The sequence below is a fragment of the Ornithorhynchus anatinus genome, chromosome X3 (assembly GCF_004115215.2).
Source record: "Ornithorhynchus anatinus isolate Pmale09 chromosome X3, mOrnAna1.pri.v4, whole genome shotgun sequence".
Classification (NCBI taxonomy): domain Eukaryota; kingdom Metazoa; phylum Chordata; class Mammalia; order Monotremata; family Ornithorhynchidae; genus Ornithorhynchus; species Ornithorhynchus anatinus.
The window spans coordinates 4619168-4644795 of NC_041751.1; the positions used below are offsets into that span (position 1 = coordinate 4619168).

General features: G+C 56.5%; 1 protein-coding gene across 1 annotated transcript; it reads right to left on the reverse strand.

Moving 5' to 3' along the window:
• Nucleotides 1–1005: 1005 nt before the first annotated feature.
• Nucleotides 1006–24209, reverse strand: IRX4 (iroquois homeobox 4). Its single transcript, XM_029053973.1, has 6 exons — nucleotides 23834–24209; nucleotides 16809–16963; nucleotides 15176–15433; nucleotides 11562–11686; nucleotides 5567–5925; nucleotides 1006–1865 (listed from the first exon to the last, which is right to left on the reverse strand). Exons 2-6 carry the CDS (start codon nucleotides 16851–16853, stop codon nucleotides 1093–1095), a joined length of 1560 nt encoding a protein of 519 aa, XP_028909806.1. The 5' UTR covers nucleotides 16854–16963; nucleotides 23834–24209; the 3' UTR covers nucleotides 1006–1092.
• Nucleotides 24210–25628: the final 1419 nt, after the last annotated feature.

Here is a 25628-nt window from a genome sequence, read left to right on the forward strand (position 1 = left end):
TTTTTTAAAACACGGAGTTAAATTATTGTCACAATGCTATTGAAAGTCGTAGCCAAAGTGAAACTCCTCGAAACATCCACTCAGAGAAGTCTGTCCGCTTTCCTTAAGCAAGCAGAACTTTAATCATCCATTTTCGGTTGGTTGGTTTGGCCTTTTTGTTTACTTTTTAACTTTTTTTCTTTCTTTTTGTTTTTTTTTTTTTAAGGGGAAAAAGAAAAAGTTTAGGGTTGGAACTGAAACTCTGTCCCGGTCTTTTCTGGCGGGGTGTCCGCTCCTTGGCAAGAGGAGGAGAAGGAGGATGGGGAGGAGGAGGAGAAGGAGGAGAAATGGGAAGAGAGGGAGGAGGATGGAGAGGAGGATGATGGGGAGGAAGGAGAGGAGGAGGAGGAGGATAGAGAGGAGGGGAAGAGAGGGAGGAGAATGGGGAGGAGGAGGAGGGTAGGGAAGAGGGGGAGGAGGAGGATGGGAAGGAGGAGAAAGGGAGGAGAATGGGGAGGAGGAGGAGAATGGGAAAGAGGGGAAGGGGAAGGAGGAGGAGGAAAGGAAGGAGAGAGAGGAGGAGGAGGAGGAGGAGGAGAAGGAAGATTGGGAGAAAGAGGAGGAGGAGGAGGAGGATGGGGAGGGGGAGAAAGAGAGGGAGGAGAATGGGGAGGAGGAGGAGGATGGGAAGGAGGGGAAGGAGGAGGAGGAGGAGAGGAAGGAGAAGGAGAAGGAAGATGGGAAGAAAGAGGAGGAGGAAAAGGAGGAGAAAGAGGGAGGAGGATGGGAAAGAGGGCAAAAAGAGGGAGGAGAATGGGGAGGAGGAGGAGGAGGAGGAGGAGGGAAGAGAGGGAGGAAAATGGGAAGGAGGAGGAGAAGCAGGAAGATGAGGAAGGAGAGGAGGGGAAAGAGGGAGGGGAATAGGAAGGAGGAGGAGGAGAAGCAGGAGGAGAATGGGGAGGAGGGGAAAGAGAGGGAGGAGAAGGAGATGGAGAAGCAGGAGGAGGAGGAGGGAGAGAGAGGAGGAGGATGGGGAGGAAGAGGAGAAGGGGGAGAAAGGAGAAGAGGTGAAGGAAGGGGTAGGAGAAAGAGAAAGAGAGGCCCGGGGCGCGGTTAGGAGCAGAACATTTTGCTGCCGGCTTTGGGGAAGGCCAGGAACTCCTTGTTGGGGTCGTGGTGGGCGGGGGGGAAGGAGGCCAGCTGTCCTTTCAGCAGGGCCGAGCCGGGGCCCAGCGAGCGGGCCAAGCCCCCCGGCTCCAGGATGGCCTCCTTGCTGCCGGGCCAGGAAACGGCCGGGCCGCCCAGGGCCTGGTTCAAAGTGCTGTGTCGGAAGAGGGGGTCGTGAAACACCCCGTCCACCCAGTTTCTCAGGCTGGTGACCGGGGAGTCCTGCTGTCTGTCCAAGGCGCCGCCCGGCGTCGAAGAGGACGACGAGGACGAAGAGGAGGAGGAGGACGAGGAGCAGGAGGAGGAGGAAGAGGAAGAGGGTCCCTGGCGCTTGAGCATGCACGAAGGGAATTCAGTCTGGTTCAGGGAGGTGGCCGTGTGGGCTAGTGACCAGATGCGGGGCTTGGCCTCCAGGATCCGTGGCTCGCCCGGCGGGTGGAAGGCCATTTTGGCGTCGCCGCCTTCCAGCAGCACATTTTTGAGGCAGCTGCGGGCCTGGTCCCGGGGCCGGTCCCGGTCCAGGGGGCTGCCCCCGTCTCCTCCGGCCCCTTCCTCTCCCCCCCCGCCCATCTGGGCCGGGGCGGGGGTCTTTGGGCCGGGGTCTGCCCCCGGGGGCTGGCAGGGCCGTTTCTGGAGGCCGCCGGGCCTGTGGGCCTCGATGGGGTGGAGGTCGTCCAGGTCGCTCAGGTCCAGCTCCTGATCGTCCTTGCCCGCGGGGTCTGCGGGCCGAGGGGGGCGGGGGGCCGGGAGGCGGACCGGAAACGAAAGGGCAGGAGTTAGAGAGGGGACCCCCCCCCCGCCCCCCCAAACCCTCCCTCCACCCTCTCCCCTCCCAGCGCGGGCTCGGGAGCCAGAAGGACCTGGTTCCAATCTCACATCCTCCGGGAGGCCTTCCCGCTCTGAGCCCGCTCCCCCTTTAAATGATAATAATAGTCATAATGATGGTATTCGTTAAGCTCTCACTATGTGCCAAGCACTCTTTCGAGCGCTGGGGGAGATAGGAGGTAATCGGATTGTCCCACGAGGCGCTCGCAGTCTCAATCCCCATTTTACAGCTGAGGGAACTGAGGCACAGAGAAGTGAAGTGATTTGCCCAAAGTCACACAACAGACGAGTGGCGAAACCGGGATTAGAACCCGTGACCTCTGACTCCCAGGTCCGTGCTCTTGCCACCGGGCCATGCTGCTCCTCCCTTCCCCCCATGGCCCCCTCTCCCTCCCTCTGCTCGCCGCCCCCTCCCCGCCCCACAGCATTGGTGTATGCATGGACAGATCTATCGTTCTCTTGATTCTATTAATGACGTGTCTAGCTGATGTGTTTAGAGAAGCAGCGTGGCTTCGTGGAAGGAGCCCGGGCTTGGGAGTCAGAGGTCGTGGGTTCGAATGCCGACTCTGCCACTTATCGGCTGTGTGACTTTGGGCAAAGCCCTTCGCTTCTCTGTGCCTCACTTACCTCAGCTGGAAAATGGGGATGAAGACTGTGAGCCCCAGGTGGGACAACCTGATTACCTAGTGTCTCCCCCACCGCTTAGAACAGTGCTTGGCCCAGAGTAAGCGCTTAACAAATACCAACATTAATTAAATGAATTAGATCTATCATTCTATTTCTCTGTTCTGATGCTACTGCTACCTGTCTACTTGTTTTGTTTCGCTGGCCGTCCCCCCTTCTATTCACCCGTTCATTCGATCGTATTCACCGAGCGCTTACTGTGTGCCGAGCACTGTACTGAGCACTTGGAAAGTACAATTCGGCAACAGATGGAGACAAGCCCTACCCAACAATGGGCTCACAGTCTAGACCGTGCGCCCGTCAAAGGGCAGGGACCGTCTCTATCTGTTGCCGACTTGTTCATTCCAAGCGCTTAGTACGGTGCTCTGCATCTAGTAAGCGCTCAATAAATACTATTGAATGAATGAATAGATGGGGGAGACAGACAACAGAACAAGTAGATGGGCATCAACAGCCTCAGAATAGATAAACGGAATTATAGACCTGTACACATCACGTGAGCCCAATGTCGGGTAGGGATTGTCTCTGTTGCCGAATTGTACTTTCCAAGCGCTTAGTACAGTGCTCCGCACATAGTAAGCGCTCAATAAATACGACTGATTGACTGAATGACTTCCCTGCCGGATGACCCTCAGCGAGTCGCTTCCCTTCTCCGGGCCTCCCTCTGTAAAATGGGGATTAACACTGTGAGCCCCACGTGAGACAACCCGATTACCTCGTAATAATAATGACGGTACTTGTTAAGCGCTGACTATGTGCCAGGCGCTGTACTAAGCGCTGGGATGGATACAAGCAAATCAGGTTGGACCCGGTTCCCGGCTCCGCGTGGGGCTCCCAGAGGAGGTCAGTGGGGCCCGGAGAAGTGAGGCGACTTGCCCAAGGTCACACAGCAGACAAGTGGCAGATTAGAACCCACGACCTTTGGCCTCCCGGGCCCGGGCTCTCTCCACTACGCCATGCTCTCTCCATCCACCCCAGCGCTTAGAACAGCGCTTGGCACGTAGCGCTTAACAAGCGCCATCATCGTTATCGTTAGTATTGTCACCACCATCGTCCGCATCCATCATTCTGCGCGCCTGCTGGGCACCGGACGCTGTAGGCACTGTACTGGGTGCCTACTGAGGAAAGAAGAGCGGCAGACGGCGCGCCCGCTGTGTGTAGCCCGCTGTACTGAGCGCCCGCTGGGTACGAAGCGCACCGTATTGGGCTACGACTGGGCAGACCGCACCGTACTGAGCGCCTGCTGGGTGCGGATCCCGATACCGGAAACCTACTGGGTACAAGGCGCTGTATAATAATGATAATGTTGGTATCTGTTAAGCGTTTACGATGTGCAGAGCACCGTTCTGAGCGCTGGGGTAGACACCGAGGAATCAGGTCGTCCCACGTGGGGCTCCCAGTCTTCATCCCCATTTGGCAGACGAGGTCACTGAGGCCCAGAGAAGTGAAGTGACTCGCCCACAGTCACACAGCTGACGAGTGGCAGAGCGGGGATTCGAACCCATGACCTCCGACTCCAAAGCCCGGGCTCTTTCCACTGAGCCAGGCTGCTTCTCTTACTGGGCGACTACTACGTGTGAGGCACTCGGGGAGCATTTCGATTGTAAACCGCCCGGCCTCTGCCTTCGAGAGCTCCGATAAGGTGAGAAACTCAAACGGATGACGATGCGGTATTTAAATGAGCAGGAGATTCAGGGCAAGTCACTTCACTCCTCCGGGCCTCAGTTCCCTCATCTGGAAAACGGGGATGAAGACCGTGAGCCCCACCTGGGACAACCTGATTCCCTTGTATCTCTCCCAGCGCTTAGAACAGTGCTTGGCACATAGTGAGCGCTTAACAAATGCCAACATTATTAGCATTATTCAGTAGAAAGAATCAGCACAAGGGCATAAATCAGTCAATCAGTAGATAAATACATGGGTGCCGGCAGGGGCGTAGAGGAGGCCAAGACGGGGAAGGATGGAGGGGAGGAGGTAATCTGGGAAGGCCTTGAGGGGACTTGAGGTTTTTAGGGGACTTTGAAAGACGGAGAGAGTGTAATTCGGTGAAGCTTAAGTGTCGTCGCGGGGAAGGGGGAGAGGGGAGGGTGACCCTCTAGGCGGGCATCGATCAATCGATCGCATTTATTGAGCGCCGGGTGCAGAGCACTGCATTAAGCGAGAAATGAGCGAGCGGAGGGTGGAAAGCGGGCAGAGCACGGTACTGAGCGAGAAACGAGCGAGCGACGGGTCGAAGGCGGGCAGAGCACTGTTACTGAGCGAGAAACGGGCGAGCGACGGGTCGAAACAGAGCGGCCTAGTAAGAAGCCCTGCGACCTAGTGGAAAGAGCCCGGGCCTGGGCGTCAGAGGCCCCGGGTTCTGATCTGCCAAACTGCCTGCTGGGTGACCTCGGGCAAGACTATCTACCCCAGCGCTTAGGACAGTGCCTCACACACGGTGCGCGCTTAACGAATACCGTAATCACTACAGAGGCGACGTGGCTCGGTGGAAAAGAGCCCGGACTTGGGAGTCAGAGGTCACGGGTTCAAAGTCCCGCTCAGCCGCTTGTCAGCCGTGTGACTTGGGGCGAGCCACTTCACTTCTCTGGGCTTCGGTCCCCTCATCTGTAAAACGGGGGTGAAGCCCGTGAGCCCCACGGGGGGGCAGCCCGATCGCCTCGTATCCTTCCCGGACCTTAGAACGGCGCTTCGCACATAGTAAGCGCCTAACGAATTCCATCGGGATCGGGATCGTTATCCTCCCCTGGAAAAAGGGGGCCGCGACCTAGACCCCGAGGCCCAGGCGGGACGGAGAGCTGGGGGGCCCCCGCTAAGCCTGCATCCGCCCCGGCGCCCGGCACGCGGTAGGCGCTTAAGACGAAGCCCCCGCCCGGGCCCTCCCTCTCCCGGGGAGCCCCGCGGGCGAACCGACCGTCAGCCTTGTCGCTCTTGAGGGCGCCGTCCTGTGCGTCCTCCTCTTCCTCTTCCTCCTCCTCCTCCTCCTCCTCCTCCTCCTCCTCCTCCTCCTCCTCCTCATAGGGTCGCTTGTCGTCGGAGCATTTGTTCCTCGGGGGCCAGGTCATCTTGTTCTCCTTCTTCAGGCGGCGCCGGGCGTTGGCGAACCAGGTGGACACCTGGGTGAGGGTCATCTTGGTGATGATGGCCAGCATGATCTTCTCGCCCTTGGTGGGGTAGGGGTTCTTGCGGTGCTCCTGCAGCCAGGCCTTGAGGGTGCTGGTGGTCTCCCGGGTGGCGTTCTTCCTGCGGGTGCCCCCGTCCATCGTGCCGTACCTGCCACGAGCCGGAGGCCCGGGGGAGAAGGGCGCGGCGCCCGAGCGCTCAGTACAGGGTTCCGCACCCAGTGAGAGCTCGAGAAATACCGTCGAACGATCGACTCCGGCCTGGCCCGCCGGGGACCCTCTGGGAAAGGGAGCGCGGGGCTTTCTTCCTCTCCTCGCAAGCGCCCGGATGCATCCCCAACGCTTTAGTACCGTGCTCTGCGTTCGCTCGTTCGTTTCGGTAGTATTTATCGAGCGCTTACTACGTGCGGAGCACTGTACCGAGCGCTTGGAATGGACGGCACACAGTAAGCGCTCAAGAAATACCACCGAACGTTTGACTCCGGACTAGCCCGGCCAGGGAGCCTTGGGGAGAGGGGGCGAGGGACCTTCTTCCTCTCGTTTCGAACGCACGTGTTCATTCCTTCATTCCATAGTATTTATTGAGCGCCTACTATGTGCGGAACACTGTACTGAGCGCTTGGAATGACCAAATCGGTAACAGATACAGCCGGTCCCTGCCCTGTGACGGGCCTACGGTCAAATCGGAGGAGACGGACGGACGAGAACGGTATTTCGTCCCAACGCTTAGTACGGTGCTCTGCATCCACTCGATAGTATTTATTGAGCACTTACTATGTGCGGAGCACCGTACTGAGCGCTTGGAATGTACGGCACACGGTAAGCGCTCAAGAAATACCACTGAATGATTAACTCCGGACTGGCCCGCCGGAGAGCCTTGGGAAAGGGGGCGAGGGGCCTTCTTCCTCTCATTTTAAATGCACGTATTCATTCCGACGCTCAGTACAGTGCTCTGCACACAGTAAGAGCTCCAGAAATACCTCTGAATGATTAAATCCGGACTAGCCCGCTGGCGAGGCTTTGGGAAAGGGAGAGAGGGGCTTTCTTCCTCATTTCAAACGCTCAGATTCATTCCAACGCTCAGTACAGTGCTCCGCACTCAGTAAGCGCTCAAGAAATACCACTGAACGACAAAACTCCGGCCTAGCCCGGAGGGGAGCCTTTGGGAAAGGGAGCGAGGGGCTTTCTTGCCCTCATTTCAAACGCACGTATTCATTCGAACGCTTAGGACGGGGCTCCGCGCACAGTGGACGCTCAAGAAATACAAGGGAATGAATTCAAAAACGGGTTTATCGAGCGCTGACTGGGTGCAGAGCACTGTGCTGAGCGCTTGGGAAAGTACACTACAGGAATAGAGACGATACACGCACGCGCGCGCGCGGACCCGTGCCCCCGTACACGTAGTCATATACACACACGTGCGTACTGTGGGCAGGAAACGTCTCCACTGCCGAAGTGACCTTTTAATAGCGCTCAGTACAGTGCTCTGCACGCCGTAAGCGCTCAATAAATGGATTGAATGAATATGATCTCACACACACACGCAGACCCGTGTACACGTACACGTACTGTGGGCAGGGATTGTCTCTACTGCTGAACTGATCTTTCCCGAGCGCTCAGTAACAGTGCTCTGCACACAGTAAACGCTCAGTAAATGCGCCTGAATGACTGACTATGGTCTATGCTCACACACACGTACGCACACACGCTTACCCATCCACACGTACACATCTCCGTACGCTCACACGCACACACACACTTAAATTTAGACCGAGAGCCGGCTTGGGTTTCGGATAATCTGATTATCCGGCCCTGGGTCCCAGCGCCTAGCACAGTGCTTTTAGCATATGATAAACGCCTCAAAAACCATCACGCGCACTCCCGATTTCAGATCGGGAGCCTCTTGAGGGTTGGCGGTTGGGTCTGATGTGATTATCCTCCATCTTCCTTGCACAGTGCTTAGCGTCGAGTAAGAGCTTCGCGAGCACGGCGATCGTTCATACATTCACACCCCCCATTCATTCATTCATCCATCCATCCATCCATCCATCCATCCATCCATCCATCCATCCATCCATCCATCCATCCATTCAATCGCATTATTGCGCGCTTACTGATGATGATGATGCTGGTATTTGTTAAGCGCTTACTGTGTGCCAAGCACTGTTCTAAGCGCTGGACTCGATACAAGATAATCCGGTCGTCCCCCATGGGGCTCACAGTCTTCATGCCCATTTTACAGATGAGGCCACTGAGGCCCGGAGAAGTGAAGCGACTTGGCCCCAAAAATCAAGCGGAGGCGGGATTGGGACCCACGACCTCTGACTCCCAAGCCCGGGCTCTTTCCACTAAGCCACGAGAAGTCACTTCACTGGGCCTCAGTGGCCTCATCTGTAAAATGGGGATGAAGACCGAGTCGCATGTGGGACAATCTGATTACCTTGAATCCTCCCCCAAGCGCTTAGAACGGTGCTTGGCGCACAGTAAGCGCTTAACAAATGCTATCGTTATTATTATTATTATACACACACACACACACACACACCCCCAAAGTTTCAAAAGAAAAGAAAGCTCGTGTTCAAGCTGCAAATTATTTGCCCGGCGCGGTGATTTCCACCGCACCGGGGGGAAAGGAAAATACGTCTTTTTCATGCAGACGCAAGATCCAGCGCCCACGGGAACAATACCTCTAGGAAGAAAGCTTAACGAACGCCATCCTCATTACCCGAATGCGAGATGACAGTCCTGCACATGGCCCGCTCCAAGTGCTGCCCCTTCGAACGATTTGCTAAGCGCCCCTTCCGAGACGAGAGATCCAGATGACCTCGGGGTACGGCCCTTAATAGAAATGCGTTTCATCCCCTTCCTTTATGAGTCGTCTCCCCTACCCTTTTGTTCGTGAAACGGTAAAATGAATAAATAAATAAATAAATAAAAGAAATGAAAACGCGACGCCTAAGACACCGGACTTCACCTGAATATTTAATGCGCGGATCCACGAAAGGTCACCGGTGCCCAGTGGGCTTAAAAGGTTGAAATGGCCCAAGTGGAGGGTTGTTGGTTTGTTGGGTTGTTTTTTTTTTTTTTCCCTGCTGTTTTAAAGCTAATAAACAGGAGCGGAGGACCCTCCTCCACCCACCCACTCTCCACTTCGAGCCCCCCTCCGCGTCCCCAAAAATTGGAGGAGGGGATTTTTGAGATGGGGGAGACGGGTTGGGCGGGTAAACCGGAGCCTGGACCGGCCCCGGCTGCAAAGATTAGAGATATTGCCCCTCCGGGACGTTGGCGGTCCCTAGAATGAGACTATTTATTAATAATAATAATAATAATAATAATGGCACTCGTTAAACGCTTACTTTGGGCCAAGCACTATTCTAAGCGCTGGGGGAGATCCAAGGTCATCAGGTTGTCCCAGGTGGGGCTCCCGGTCTTCAGCCCCATTTTACAGATGAGGGAACTGAGGCCCCGAGAAGTCAACTGGCTTGCCCGAAGTCCGATCGGGGCCGGGGGCGGGATTAGAACCCACGCCCTCTGCCTCCCAAGCCCGCGATCGCTCCACTAAGCCGCGCCGCTTCTCTCAGTCAAACCGCTTCTCTTTAATACTGAGGATGAAAGCATTTGTTAAGCGCTTCCTATGTGCCAAGCACTATCCCGAGCGCCGGGGGAGATCCAAGGTCAGCGGCCTGTCCCAGGTGGGGGCTCAGTCTCCGCCCCCGTTTCACAGATGTGGGAACTGAGGCCCAGGGGGGTCGAGTGACCCGCTCCTAGTCACACAGCCGATCGGTGGCGGAGCCGGGATTAGAACCCACGACCTCTGACTCCCGAGCCCCGCTGCTTCTTTTTACGGAGCGTTTATCCTATCGCAGAGCGCCGTCCTAAGCCCCCGGGTAAACCAACAGGCCTAACTCTTCCCCTCCCCAAATTCCGACTAGTTTGCAACAGGGGGAGGGAGAGAGAAAATGCCACATTTCTTTGTAGCAGCGTGGCGCAGTGGAAAGAGCACGGGCTGTGGAGTCAGGGCTCATGAGTTCGAATCCCAGCTCTGCCACTTGTCGGCTGTGTGACTGTGGGCGAGTCACCTCACTTCTCTGGGCCTCAGTTCCCTCATCTGTAAAATGGGGATTAAGACTGTGAGCCCCACGTGGGACATCCTGATTCTCCTGTGTCTACCCCAGCGCTTAGAACAGTGCTCGGCACATAGTAAGCGCTTAACAAATACCAACATTATTATTATTATTATTGTAGAGGTCGAGGCTTCCGTCCAGGAGCAGATCGTCACAGAAGAATTTAAACGACTCCCTAACCTCCCTCTCCCCAGCCTCCGCCACAAACACACACTCCCACGCAAACACACTTCCATCAAAAGGTCAGCAAACCCCGGGCCCACCCAAATTCGCTCAGTTAATCCTATTTATTGAGCGTTTACTGTGCGCAGAACTCTGGACTGAGCGCTGGAAAGTGCGATTTAGGTGGCAGAAGTCTGGCCGACCATCAACGGTGATGGAGCTCTGTTGGAGCGTTTACTATAATGATGATGATGATGATGATGATGATGGTGGCGTCTGTTAAGCGCTTACTATGTGCAAAGCACCGTTCTAAGCGCTGCGGAGGATACAGGGCGATCCGGTTGTCCCACGTGGGGCTCCCAGTCTTAATCCCCATTTTACAGATGGGGGAACCGAGGCCCAGGGAAGTGAAGTGACTTGCCCACGGTCACACAGCCGACAAGCGGCGGGGTCGGCATTTGAACCCATGACCTCCGCCTCCCCAGCCCGTGCTCTGTCCACTGAGCCACGCCGCTGAGCGCCGGGTTGGATACAAGCAGATGGGGTTGGCACACAGTCTCAATCCCCATTTCGCGGAGGAGGAGAGTGAGGCCCAGAGAAGTTAAGGGACCGGTCCAAAGTCACACAGCAGACACGTGGCGGAGCGGGGCTTCGAACCCGTGCCCTTCTGACTCCCAGGCCCGGGCTCTATCCCCTGGACGACGATTCGTCTTCGTTGCTATTTACTGAGCGCTTACCGTGGGCGGAGCGTTCATTCATTCATTCGTAGTTATCGAGCGCTCGCTAACTGTGTGCCGAGCACTGTGCTAAGCGCTCGGAAAGTACCATTCAGCAAGAGAGACGCCGTACTAAGCGCCCGGGAGAGCGCAGTGCATTCAAGCGGCATGAATTCAGCACGGCCTAGTGGATAGGCCACGGGCCCGTGAGTCGGAAGGCCGTGAGTTCGAATCCCGCCTCCCCCACTCGTCCGCCGCGCGACCTCGGCCAAGTCACTTCCCTTCTCTAAACCTCAGCTCCCTCATCTGTAAAATGGGGATCGAGGCGGTGAGCCCCATGTGGGAAAGGGACGGGGTCCAACCCGATTTGCTCGCATCCGCCCCGGCGTTTAGGACGGTGCGGGGCCTACCGGGATCATTTATCCGAGTAGACACGGATTGCAAACTCGAGGAGGGGGGGAGGCCCGGGTGGCCTGTCGCCAGTGAGGGGGGGAATTGGAAACAGGAGGTCCCCGTGGAGGCCTGACACCCTCCCGCCCCCCACTCTCCCACCCGACACACAAAAACACACACAACACACACCCCGCCACGTCCGTCTCGGGTGGAAATTCACCCCGCCGGCCTAACAGTTCCCCTCTGTCACTGCGGGGAAAATACATCATCGTGCTCGGGAGAGGAGAAGGGGAGGGGAGGCCGAGCAGAGGGATTTTTTTTCTCTTCTCTCTCTCTCCTTGATTCCCGCGTTTGATTGCTTTTCTGTTGTTGTCGGTCGGTTGGTTTCTCACCTGTCATACTGATACTGGCTGAGCGTGGGATCGTAAGGGTAATAGGCCGCCGCCGCCGCCGCCGCCGCCGCCTGCGTAATTCCCGCGGGCGCCGATGCAGCCCCGTCCTTCGAGTCGAAACTATTCTATAATCAGGAATTATAAGAGGAATCAGGCGACATTAATCGGCTCCGGATCCTGTTGGGGGTGCGGAGCCCCTTCTGCCTTCCCCGAAACAGCTCCCCGCTCTTTGGAATGATAATAATCGCAATAATACGATGGTATTTGCTAAGCGCTTACTGTGTGCCAGGCGCTGGGGTGGAACCACGCAGACCGGGTGGGACGCGGTCCCTGTCTCACCGTCTCCATCCCCCTCTTCGACGGGTGAGGTGGCCGAGGCCCAGACAATAAGACCGATGATAACTAGGGTATCCGTTAAGCGCTTACTACGTGCCAGGCGCCCTGCTAAGGCGCTGGGGTGGAACCGAGCAGATCGGGTGGGACGCGGTCCCCGTCTCACCGTCTCTATCCCGCTTTTGACCGATGAGGTAACTGAGGCCCAGAGAATACCACCACTGAGGTATTTGTTGAGCGCTTACTACGTGCCAGGCACTGTTCTAAACCGCCGGGGTGGAACCGAGCGAATCGGATGGGACACACCTGGGGCTCGCCGTCTCCATCCCCCCTTTTGACAGATGAGGTAACCGAGGCCCAGAGAATGACGCTGATAATAATTACGGTATTTGTTAAGCCCTTACTATGTGCCAAGGACCGTTCTAAGCGCCGCGGTAGATACGAGATGAAGGCGGGACTCAGGCTTAATCCCTATGCTACAGATGAGGCAGCTGAGGCACAGGGAAGTCAAAGGACTCGCCCAAGGTCACACAGAAGACAAGCGGCAGAGCCGGGATCAGAAGCCGTGACCTTTTGACTCCCAGGCGCGGGTTCTGTCCATTCGGCCGTGCTTTGTGTAGTAATAATACTAATAATAAGCAAGCGCTCGGTACACTGCTCGGCACACAGTACGCGCTCCATAAATGCGATTGAATAAATGAATAATAACAGCAGCCGTTCGGTTACGCGTTTACTTTGTGCCGAGCGCTGTACGAAGCCCTGGGGTAGACCGGGCCTCACAGGTAGGAGGGAGAGCGGTCACCGAATCCCCATGTTGCGGATGAGGGAACTGAGGCACGGAGAAATGGAAAGATTTTTGCCCCAGGTCGCGCAGCAGGTTCGGGACGGAGCCGGGAGTAGAACCCGGGTTCTCTGCACTCCCAGCTCCGGGCTCTTTCTTTCCACTAGGCCAGGCTGCTTCTCGTAGTTGTTATTAAAACTGCGCTCACTGTGCGCGCACTAGGCCAGGCTGCTTCTCGTAGTTGTTATTAAAACTGCGCTCACTGTGCGCGCAGCGCTGAACCGAGGGCCGGGTGCTGGGTTTATGCCGCGAAAACCGCTCTCCGGGTCTTTCGCCCCAGCTCTGCAAAGTTTAGCAGACCCGGCCGAGGTGGAGACATTGTCTCCTGCCCATCCACGGCCCCTCCCCGAGGCCCCGGGAAACAGAGAGCAGCCGGATCGTTCAGCAGATGGGCGAATTTCGGCGGCCCGCGGCTCCACACTAACTTTGCCCGACTTCCTTCTCAGCGAAGGAATCCGGCAGACGCATTAACCCTCCCCGAAACGATGTGTCCGAAGGGAAAGCTCATTCCGACTGGCTCTGGGACGCCACTTTTAACGAAACTCGGGTTGTTTTTCACTGTCCCCGCAGCTAGTAGTGGGACCGATAGCCCACCGGAGGGAAGAGGAAGGGGATAAATATATATATAAAGAAAAAGAAAAGAAAAGGAAACACAAGCCTCCAGCACCAATCATCTCCACCACACGGTGGGAAAATAATAATCCAGATCACTCTTCCACCTCCTCCCCCACTGGACCCGAAGCATCAGTTTTTGAGTAGGAAGAGGAGGCCAGGCTGGGGAGAGGATGATTAATAATGATAATAATAATAATAATAATAATGGTATTTGTTAAGCGCTTACTATGTGCCACTGAGCGCTGGGGTGGATCCAAGCAAATCGGGTTGGACACCGTCCCTGCCCCACGTGGGGCTCCCAGTCTCAATCCCCATTTTCCAGATGAGGTCACTGAGGCCTGGAGAAGCGAAGCGACTTACTCAAGGTCACCCAGCCGACAAGTGGCGGAGTCGGGATTAGAACCCACGACCTTCTGACGCCCAGGTCCGGGCTTTAGCCACTAAGCCAGGCTGCTTCTCTAGGATGAGGATGATAATAATAATAATTATTAATAAGTATGGTATCTGTTAGGTGCAAAGCACTGTTCTAAGCTCTGGGGTAGATACAAGGTCATGAGGTTGTCCCACATGGGGCTCATCGTCTTAATCCCCATTTAACAGATGAGGTAGCAGGTCCGGAGAAGTTAAAAGTGGCTTGCCCTAGGTTACACAGCAGACAAGAGGCAGAGCCGGGCTTAAAACCAAGCCCGTGCTCCTTTCCACTAAGCCAGGACTGCTTCTTTATGGAGAGGGTGGGGAGGATGAAGAGAGGGGGGAGGAGGATGGAGAGAGAGGGAGGAGGAAGATGGAGGGAGAAGGAGGATGGAGGGGGGAGGATGGAGGGAGGGGGATGGAGAGGGTGGAGAAGGATGGAGAGCATGGCGGAGGGTGGAGAGCATGGCGGAGGGTGGAGAGCATGGAGGAGGGTGGAGAGCATGGAGGAGGGTGGAGGAGGATGGAGAGAGGGGGAAGGAAGAGGATGCAGAGAGGGGGAAGGAGGAGGATGGAGAGAGGGGGAAGGAGAGGGAAGGAGGAGGATGGAGAGAGGGGGAAGGAGGAGGATGGAGAGAGGAGGAGGGAGGAGGATGGAGAGAGGAGGAGGAGGAGGATGGAAGGGGGAAAAGAGGATGGAGAGGGGAGGAGGAGGATGGAGAGAGGGGGAAGGAGAGGGAAGGAGGAGGATGGAGAGGGGAGGAGGAGATGGGGGGGGAAGGAGGATGGAGGGGGAGGAGGAGGATGGAGAGAGGGGGAAGGAAGGATGGAGAGAGGGGGAAGGAAGGATGGAGAAGGGAGAAGGAGGATGGAGAGGGGAGAAGGAGATGGAGGGGGAAGGAAGATGGAGGGGGAGGAGGAGGATGGAGAGAGGGGGAAGGAAGGATGGAGAGAGGGGGAAGGAAGGATGGCGAGAGGGGGAAGGAAGGATGGAGAGAGGGGGAAGGAAGGATGGAGAGAGGGGGAAGGAAGGATGGAGAGGGGGGAAGGAAGGATGGAGAGGGGGAGGAAGGATGGAGAGGGGGGGAAGGAAGGATGGAGAGGGGAGGAAGGAAGGATGGAGAGGGGAGGAAGGAAGGATGGAGAGGGGAGGAGGAGGATGGAGAGGGGAGGAGGAGGATGGAGAGAGGGGAAGGAGGGTGGAGAGAGGGGGAGGGAAGGGTGGAGAGAGGGGGAGGGAAGGGTGGAGAGAGGGGGAAGGAGGATGGAGGGGGGAAGGATGGAGAGAGGGAGGAGGATGGAGAGAGGGGGGAGGAAGATGGAGAGAGGGAGGTAGTCGCATGTCGTTTCTCATTTTGAAGGGGTCCGGGGGAGGGGTCCGGGGGGGGGGGGGGAGGAAGGGGGGATGTCTTACCAAGGAGTAAAAGGCGGAGGCCTCGGTGCCGTAGGTGACGTAGTTGCCGTAGCCCTGGGGGCCGGTGTAGGGGTTTCCGTAGACCCCCAGGGCGGCGGCCGAATTGAGCTCGTGCCTGGCGGTGGCCAGCAGCCTGCTCTCGTACACCGGACAGTACACGGGGGGCTGAGCCGCCGCCGCCGCCGCCGCCCCGGGCTCCGCCAGCGGCCGCCCGCCGGACTCGCAGCAGGTGGTCAGGGAATTGGTGGTCATCAGGAACTGGAAAGGAGAAGAGGCGGGGCCGTCAGGGCGGGAGGGACCCCGCCCTTGCAGCGTCCGTGGCGAGCGGGCCGGCCCGCAGTCTTCACGCCCCTTTGACGGATGAGGTCGCCGAGGCCCGGAGGCGAGGGGACTTGAACCCAGGTCGCCCGGCAGAGGAGTGGCGGGATTAGAACCCACGTCCCCCGACTCCCCGCGGCCTCTCTGAGGGATGTCGGGGCCGGGACCACTTCCTCCCGCCCGCTCCCCGTTGCGGTGTCGATTCCCGTCCCTCACCGATGCCCCTGAGATACCCGGGGGGGCCGAGGACGGTTCAGACCCCGCCGGTGGCCCCTACCGAGAGGTCCCCTCCTCCGGGAGGCCTTCCCGGTCCGAGCCCCCCTTTCCCTCCGCTCCTCCTCCCCTCCCCGGTCCCCCCCTCTCCCGCCCTCCGCTCTTCCCCCTTCCCCTCCCCTCGGCACGGTGCTCGTTTGTACCTATCACCCCATTTATTTTGTGACGAGGGGGGACGTCTCCGCGTTTCTATCTATCTTGATGACGTCGTCTCGTTTTGTCCCGTTTTGCTCCGCTGTCTGCCTCCCCCGTTTAGACTGTGAGCCCGTCCCTATCCGTTGGCGAATTGTCCAGGCCGAGCGCTCGGTGCAGTGCTCTGCACATCGTGAGCGCTCGATAAATACTACTGAACGAACGAACGAATGATGGCTTTGAGGCCAAAGGGATACATTCTCTATTCCGGGGGCCGGAGGTTTGGATATCCCAAACCTGGATCCTGCAAAGTTACTTTTTACCCCTCCGATTTACAAACCGCTTGGAAAGGACCGCCCCCCACCCCCACCCCTCCCCACCTTAAGCTTCCATCTGCGCCTCCGAAGAGCGTTTTCCCCAATCGTTGGTGTGTGTGTTTACCTTGGCTGCGGATTTCTAATACGCACAGACACGCTGACACACACGCGCACGCACGCTCACATCTGTTATTAATCTGCCGTCCTTTAGGTATTCCCCGACGTTTCTCTAATTACTCGTTTAAGGCACTTAGCTATTTCCTCTTTGGAGAAGCAGGATCTAAAAAAAGAACTTAAAACCTGTGTCCAAGACAGCTCTCCCCCCTTTCTCCCTCCTCTCCCCCTCTCCGGCCAGGATTTCCTCCATTCTCCTTCGGATTCCCCAAATGGGTGGAAAAAGGAATTCTCCCGCCTGAAAACACCGGCGAGAATAAGGGAAGCTGAGTCAATCCCAACGCTCTCTCTAAAGCTTTTTTTTTCTTTTTTAAGTTTCACCGAAGGAACACCGTAGCTGCCGGCCCCACTCGAAGGCGATCAATAAGAAAGGAGGGGGGGGGGAATATCCAATCCATTAGCGGAAAATAAGGTCTTACCTGGGGTGCCGAGGAATAAGGGTATCCGAACTGAGGGTAGGACATGGTACAGGAGTTTCCTAGGGTCGAGAAGCGAGGATTCCTCCGTCCAGTCGGGGGATTCTCCCGGTTTCCTCTATGGTACCGATTGATCGGTAACCACGGTTACCTGGATGCTTACAGGACCAAGCACAACACCATATTTAATTGATCTACGTGCCCCTGAAACTTTTTTTTAAAACTGAAGATACAGGGTGCTGCAAAGACCCTGGCGCATACTCCTCTCTCCAACGAAAAAGCGATGCTGTTTAGGGGCTGGGGGGTGTCTCTGAGGATCTATCACGGTGGCCACACAGATACATATTTTACCAAAGGAAAAAAAAAAGGGGGGGGTGGGAGTCGTACAAACACGTCAAGTCGGTTGAACGTTTTTTTGTTGTGGTTTTTTTTTTTTTAAGCAGCAGAGACTCTGACGTCAGATAAAACCCACTCAAACTGACCCGACTGCAAGTTTAATATTCATTTGGGGCGCATCAGATTGCGGGCGGAGAATTCGCCATCCGCAATGAGGTGGCTGTCCATATGCTCTGAATCCGAGTTGGGAATTTCGCATGGAGAAAACAAACACCGGGCATTCGTCGTACTTTTTACGATTTTGATCAAAAATCAATATTGCACCAACTAATGATTTTTTTTTCCTCCTTAGTCACTGAAGGATGGTAAGCACTTTTAATTAGAAATTAATTAATGAGCAGCTGCTTCTTCCCACTCCGCTGTAATAATTAGTCTCAATTACAAATGAGACATATGAAGGGACACGAGAGTGAATCTTCATTTAAGATTGAATCAACAGTTTAAATTAGCACGAACGCTGGCGATAAACCTCACGACAACGACTTCTCTTTTCTTTGTATCTCCTAGCTCAGATGTCCGATTAAACACGTAACTCCCATCCCCGGGATCTAAGAAATAACTGCAGGGAGCAATATTTCCAGTGGAAAGGAGTTGGAGAGAAAATCGTAATTACGATTCTGCGTCGGATGGAGCTCCAACTGGTCTTTTGGACCTAGGGCTCCCCCGAAACTATCAAACCCAAGATCGAGAGTTTTGACTTTCAAAACAAATCGATTGGAAAAGTTACCCATCGTCGATTTTCCAGCATTCTTTCATACCTGGTGTGTGGGGGGGGGGGGGGGGGGGGGAGAAAGAGTTTGTGATTGTGGTGTGTACTTGTGTGAGAGAGAGACTATTTGTGAGTGTGGTGTGTACTTGTGTGTGTGTGTGAGAGAGACAGTTTGGGAGTGTGGTGTGCGCTTGTGTGTGTGTGAAAGAGAGAGAGAGAGAGAGTGAGTTTGTGAGTGTGGTGTGTCTGTGTGTATTTCCCATTCCGAGCCAAGTTGTCTGAGTCCCGGAAATTCAGCGCTTACTCTGTGCCAGGCACTCTACTAAGCGCTGGGGTAGACACTGGCAAATTGGGTTGGACAAAGTCCCTGTCCCCCGGGGGGGTGGGGGGCGGGTAGAGGGGGGCTCACCGTCTCCATCCCCATTTCACAGATGAGGTCACTGAGGCACGGAGACGTAAAGTGACTTTCCCAAGGTCACACAGCAGACTGGTTTAGAACCCAGGTCCTTCTGACTCCTAGGCCCGGGCTCAAGCCACTAGGCCATGCCGGAACTGTCCCGTCTCTAGCTCAGGCTGACTGACGGCCATTCTGCACTCCAAATTCGGAACCCGCCAGCTCCGGGTTTTCGAGTTCATTTGGAGTCTCCCCCATTCCTTAGCCCGAGGCGGGACTTCCCTGCTTCTCCCCCTCCTCCAAATCCCTTCCCCATCCCCATCCCATCTCTGGGGGAACTGGAAAATTCGTGGCTCGGCTGGGGGAACGCGCTAGAGCAAGGAGGACTTCTCCAGCAAGGTGATGGTCAGGAAGCTTGTGATGCATTTGGAGGAGATGATTTCCAAGGCCGGGCTCCAAATATCACCCCTTTCCCACCCTCGCCCCCTCCCCTCCACCAGCCCTCGACCGATCGGGGACAAAAAGAGCGCACTACTATCGAGAGAGAGGGGCTTTACTCAACCAGAAGGCCCCAAAGCGCCCCATCCATTTGGTTCAGTCTCTGCTCCCCGGAGCTGGGTGTGAGCATCGATCGGGCTCTCACCTCTCTCCCCCGACCCCCGACCCCAATTCGGGAGACCCAGTGCCAAAGTGTAACCCCCTCCCCGCCCCCCGCAGGAAGGCTGAAATGCCCCCCTCCACCAGGATTGGAAACTCCTCCTGGGCCGAGAATGGCTGTTCTATTGCTATAGTGTCCTCTCCCAAGCGCTTAGTACAGTGCCCTACACACGGTGAGCCCTTCTAGACTCTGAGCCCGTTGTTGGGCAGGGATCGTCTCTATCTGTCGCTGAATTGTACTTTCCAGGCGCTCAGCACAGGGTTCTGCGCACACTAAGCGCTCAATAAATACGATTTCAGATCTTCCCTCCTGCTTCCCCGGCCCAAGGGGGACGGTTCTAAATCCCGGCTCCACCACTCGTCCGCTGTGTGACCTGGGGCAAGTCATTTTACTTCTCTGGGCCTCAGTTCCCTCAACTGTACAATGGGGATGAACTGTGAGCCTCACGCGGGACCACCTGATGACCCTGTATCTACCCCAGCGCTTAGAACAGTGCTCGGCACATAGTAAGCGCTTAACAAATACCGACATCATTATTATTATTATTATTGACTTCTCTGGGCCTCAGTTCCCTCATCTGTCAAATGGGGATGAAGACTGGGAGCCCCACGTGGGTCAACCCGATTTACCTCGCGTCTACCCCAGCGCTTAGAAGAGTGCCTGGCACAGCTTAAGCGTTTAACAAATGCCATCGTCGTTATTACCATCATTACTAATTCCGGCGGCCAGGAGGGACTCACCGCCCTTCCCGGTGACCAAGAGCAAATCATTAAACTGCTTAACCGCCCTTAAACCGGACGCCCGGGCCTCTGGTCTCCCAAGGAGAGCGGCAGAGACAGACGGAGACACAGAGACGGAGAGAAAGGAGGGAGAAGAGAGACAGACCCAGAGAGACAGGCAGAAAGGCAGGAGGGGAGAGGAACGTGCGGAGCGCTGCGGTGAGGTCGCTGGTGCGCAGACTTGCTCAGAGAGATTCCTGGGTTCAGACATGTGAATAGCCCCAGGGTCACACTCTAATTAATGATGATGTTCTTCTTCTTCTCCCCAGCTGGAAGACTGCCTCCCAGAAACGAATCTGCCCACTCTGACAGCTCGATTGAGGGTGATGGATGACTATCTGGAGACCACAGTACACATAATATAATATCTGCCGCGTAATTGCTTTAATTTACAGATGAAAATACCGGTCCTCCGATGGAGTTAGACTTCGGCCGGCCACGTCCCAGCCGCTTTCAAAGGAAAGGCATCGGAAATAATGGATAGAGTAGCCATGCAAATTATTCAGACAGTTTAGCGTCTGGAGCCAGGAGAGATGGAGGGAGAATAAAAAAAAAAAAAACCAACCCAACAAAAACCCACCAGTCAAATGACATTAATAATTGTTTTTGAATTCCGTATTGATTTCTCGGCGGACTCTGTTGATTTCTTTCTCACCTGCATTACTAATATCACCTTCCTGTAAATAATAAGAAACTAGCCATCGGGCTTCTCTTTCAGAAATGAAACTCTCTCTTAGAGAAATGAAACTCCCCCCCCCCCCCCGACGCCCCCCTCCATCTTTCTCATTTTTTCTCCCCCTTCCTCCTCCTTTTCTTTCCCATTCTGGATTTCCATCTCTTCCATCTCACAGTCCTATTTTTAATTTTTAATGGTTTATCGTTCCACAAATAATACGCTCAGAGCCTGATAGGGTGGCGAGGGGAGGGGGAGAGAAAAGGAGGAGAGGGACAGAGAGATAGAGAGAGAATAAATGAATGAGATAATGTATAGCAGTGGAGGAAAAAAAAAATCTTGATTAGGAGATTTGTTCTGCTTTCGCCTCCCATTGTTGTGACAGTTGAGAGTGAGGGTGGGGGGCGGCGGAGCTTATTTTGAACACTCGGGAACTGGTCACCCGGGCTGGAAAGGGAAACGACGACCCGTTGTTTTTTTTTTTTTTCCTTCCAGCACTATAATTAGCAGATTGAGCCAGTGAACTGTTTTTCAACAGCTGTAACTCAATCTCACAGTTCAGCTTCAATGTTAGACGTCCTGTCTCCTGATGCTACTGCAAACAGCAGCCCCGGTAGTCAGCGCCACCCTCCCAACACGCCACGATTGATATTTTTATATGAGCCTATTCATCTTTTAAAATACAGGATCAGATTTAATATTTAGATTCCACGTCGGACTTCATAGCTCCTCGAAGTCTTTCACCAGCAGGCTCCATGGAAATCCGTGGGGATTTTTTCTTTTCTGTTTTGGCTTTTGTGGTCGCTCCCAAGGTCTCTATTAATCACTATAATATTTTGTCATTTTTCTTTCCTCCCAGGACGTCTTCTTCCAATCAAGCCCTCCCTCCCTCCCCTCTCTCTCCCTTCCAGTGGAGCCGCGATCTCTCAGTGATGCCCGGAAGCTTGTCATTCCTAACTTTTTAAAAAATCTCCAGGCAAGAGGTTGGGGTTCGTTTTATTTTTAATTTTTAAAAAGGCGCCGAGTATTTCTAGCCACTCTGATCCTCCCTTCGCCCAGCCCCAAACTCCCTTCAGCTCCGGCTGTCGTCCAGGCAGTCAGCCGATCGTACTTATGGAGCTCTCCCCGTGCGCAGAGCATCGTACTAAGCGCTAGGGAGAGGACAGGATAACAAACGGACAGGTTCCATGTCCACGACGGGCTGACCGCTTGCTGCGGTGTGCTGTCCCAAGCGCTTAGGGCAGTGCTGTGCACACCGGGAGGGCGCAGTAAATAGTTTGGGTGAATGAATGGAGGTCTGTCCACCCGGGGGGCAGGTTTGGTCTCACGTCTCCAGGCGGTTCTCATCCGTTTGGAGACAAAAGCTTGGTTGGCGGGGGGTTCCCCGCAAGGTTTAGGACGGATGAGTTGGCAGCGGTCTGGCCTGGCTAGAAAAAAAAGGGGCGTCCTGGGCTTTCTCATCCATTCGATCCTATCTATCGAGCGCTCACTGTGCGCAGAGCACTGGACCAAGCGCTTGGAATCCCGGTGGGGCAGGGAGGAGGGGGTGTACAACAGTGCTTTGCACATAGTAAGCGCTTAACAAGTGCCATCATTATTATAATTATGAGAGGATGGCCCTGCAGTGCCCTTTCCGAGCGCTTAGTACAGCGCTCTGCACATAGTAAGCACTCAATAAATACGATTGAATGAATGAAATGCCCCTCTTTGGATGAATGGGGGGGGGGGGGAGAGAATCTCCCCTTCCACTAAAACCACCTGCCATCCCGACCCCCCGCCAGCAGGAAAGCTGGACATCGTCCACCCCGGGTTTTCCGGGGCTTAGAACAGTGCTTGGCACATAGTGAGCGCTTAAGAAATACCCTCACGATTCCTGGACACGGACACTCGCCGGTGCGTTTCTCGCATCCTACTCCAAAGTTCCCGCAACTTTCCCCGGGAGAACCCCCCACCTCCCAACCCCGTGCCAACCTCCAGGGTGGGAGCAACAGGCCCTAGCAGGTCCTGGCTGCAACCACCCGATGCAGGTTCGCCCCCGTCCACCCTAACTTCTCTCCCGGCCCAGAATTCGGATGGGTGGGCGACTCCCTGGGTCGCAGACAGAGTCCGGGCCAGCTTTCGGGGGGGGGGGTGTCACCGAGCTAACCACTTTGCGCACATGCCCTTTGGCCCGGTAACCGCTTGACCCCGCTCAGGACCCCCTATCCCCCCCCCCCCAAAAACCCTCCCCATCCTCTGAACGCCCCCCCCCCCGCCCCCATCCCTTCTCCCATTTCTCCTTCTCCCCCATCAGGGAGGGACCCAGAAGCCAAGGAGGCTCCGCTCTTAGCCTTTTCTAGAAAGTGACCCCTCCACCCTAACATCCCCTCCCCAGACCATCTGGAAGAGCCCTAGCCACGATCCCCTCCGCCCCCCCGCCCCCCCAAAAAAGACGGGAGGCCAAAGGCTGAGAGGGTTCAAATCACCTCTTTTCCCGTCCTACAGGCCAGGGGAACATCCAGCCGGTCCTTGGGGAAGCAGGGCCACCACGTCCCGGGAGGGAGGCTTCTCAGCTCGACCTCCCCCGTTCCCCATCCCCTCCCCCGCAAAAAGAGCAAGATCAGAACTTTTAAGGGGTCTCCTTTGCCTCCAACAGTCTCGATGAAAACAGCCGCGGTCTGAGCGGACCCCCGAAGGCCTGGAGCCTCTTAAAGACGACTCAAGACCCCCACCCTCAAAACACACACAAACGCACACGCGCGCGCCGAGTTTTCCCCATCTCAGAACAAGCGGAGAAGCCGGGTGGGATCCCAGGTAGGGTCCTCTTAGATCCCACCCCCGACCCGGCCCCCCGGGAATAACGCAGATCCGGCCCGGCGCTTCCCGGGATTCCCCCAATCCCGCCGCCTTTACCAGGACGCGGGCCCCTGGGTCCCCTTCTCCCTCTCCATCTCTCTTCCCCAGAGCCCCTCCGGAATTCCCAATCCCCCCTCCCCAGAATCCCAAGTCCCCCCACCTCTCTCCCCCCGCCCTCCCCCGGCCCCCGGCGACCCCTCCTCCTCCGGGAAGCCCCTCCGATCCCCCCCAACCGGTCCTTCCTCCTACCCTGCGCGCCCTCCCCGGCTTCCCGGCTTCCCGGGTCCCCGGGATCCCGGCCGGCCAGCCGGCCGCTCCGGCTGGATCTGTGCGCTGGGTCCTCCGTGAACATGGCACAGGAATCCGGGGATGCCCCTCCGCTCCTCCGTCCCCCCTTCCCCCCCGCCCCTAAACGCTCCGCACCCTTTTGGGGTGGGTGGGGGGGATGGGGGGAGCTACGGCAGCCTCCTCAGAAAACGGAGGGGGCAGGGGTGGCGCGGGGACTGGTGGCCGGGAATGGGGAGGGGGGGGAAGGGCGGGAGAGGGGCAAAGGGGGTCGGGGGCGGGGGGGGTCTCTTCCCTACCTGTGATCTCTCCAGGCTGCAACCCCGCCGTTGCAGGTGGGGGACCTCCATGGGGAAGGCTCCAGGCGTGCTCAGCTCCCAGCCGCATCGTCAGCGGCCAGGACCAGCCGGGACCGGCTTCGGCTCCCCCCTCCCCACTTTCCCAATCCCGACCCTTCCCCTCCCTCCCAGCGGCCAGTGCTGGACGCGTCGAGCCCTCCCTAGGTGCCCGGCACCGTTGGAAGGCGCCGGGCCCTCTCCCCCTCCCCGCGAAACACTCCCCAGCGCTGCCCTCCTCGCCCAACTTCCCAACTTTTCCTCCGCAGAGCCGGCTTTCCCGGCCGTCTTCCCGGGGGCTTTAAGGGCTGCGGTGGGGAGTGGGAGAGGAGGAGGAGGAGGGGCGAGGCTGGGAGGCAGGTGGACGCCGGCCTTCATCGCGTTAATGACGTGGGAGAAAGGGGGGTGGGTGGGCCGGGAGGGGAGGAGGGAGACCGGGGGGAGGGCCCGGTGGTCCAGGCACCGGGTGGGATAATGAGGATGCCTCTCCGCAGGAGCCGGCTCCGGACAGCGCGGCTCCCCTCCTTCGTTCAGTCGTATTCCCCGAGCGCTCACTGGGTGCGGAGCACTGTCCTAAGCGCTCGGGAGAGGACACTACAATAAGCGCACCTCTCCGCCCACCTTATTAACAGCGGTAATGATGATGGTGACGGTATCTGTTAAGCCCTGACTACGCGCCGAGCGCTGTTCTAAGCGCTGGGGGACAGACGAGGGAATCAGGCGGTCCCACGTGGGGCTCGCGGTCTTCCGCCCCGTTTTACAGATGAGGGGACTGAGGCGCAGAGAAGTCAAGTGGGTTGCCCAAGCTCACCCAGCAGACCAGAGGAGCAGGCGGGATCAGAACCCGCGTCCTCTGACTCCCCAATCCGGGCTCTTTCTACGAAGCCACGCTGCTCCTCTTCGCCCTCACGGTCGTTTCTCCGATCCAGGAAGGCCGGGATGAGTTAAACCTGGGCAATTTCTCTTCCTCTGAACGGCCTCCCCTCCCTCCCCTCCACTTTCCCTGGGAGCGAGGCGGTGGGATTTGATTTTTTTTTAATGGTATCTGTGAAGCGCTTACTATGTGCCAGGCACTGTATTAAGCGCTGGGGGTAGTTACAGGCCAATCGGGTTGGACACGGTCCCCGCCCCGCAGGGGGATCACGGTCTTAACCCCCATTTTACAGATGAGGGAACTGAGGCCCGGAGAAGGGAAGCGATCGTCTAAGGTCACCCAACAGATGAGTGGCGGGGTCAGGATTAGCATCCAGGTCCTTTTGGCTCCCAGGACCTTGTTTAATCCATCAGGCCACGCTGCTTCCATGAATTTAAGCCCTTTTCCTGGTCCACGCATCTTTCTCTATATGGTATTGAAGACTATAAGGCTTTTTCTCCCCCAGCCCCTTCCACTCAATAGACTTGATTTCTCAGCCGCCCCCACCCCCACCCCCAAAGAGCAACACCAAGGTTCTCCCTTCTCTTTTGCCCTTCTCCTTCCCTCCTCTGTTCCCTGCCCAATTTAACTTGAGCTGGGCCACGTGCCTTTGGCAATTTTCCAGGACCAGGGTTATTTGGACCCTCAGCTTTTCCTGGCAGGTGCAGAGTGAAACGGGCTGGGGTCGGGGGCGATAGGGAGGGTCCCTGAGCTCACAGGTAGCAGACTTGCCACCTGGGGGGTTGGAGGAAAGCCCCCAGAAGCTCCAAGGAGTGAGGGAACAGTCTTGTCCACCCTGCAGGCCATCGCCCGAGCCTTCAACCTGCACAGGGTCTTTGAGTTCTA

Excerpts from the sequence above, each read along its gene's own strand:
- IRX4 (XM_029053973.1), bottom strand. The coding sequence starts at position 16,853 with ATGTCCTACCCTCAGTTCGGATACCCTTATTCCTCGGCACCCCAG. Across the intron at positions 15,434-16,808 it reads CTTATTCCTCGGCACCCCAG|TTCCTGATGACCACCAATTC; the intron begins GTAAGACCTTAT and ends TCTCCTTTCCAG. Across the intron at positions 5,926-11,561 it reads AGCCAGTATCAGTATGACAG|GTACGGCACGATGGACGGGG; the intron begins GTGAGAAACCAA and ends GGCTCGTGGCAG.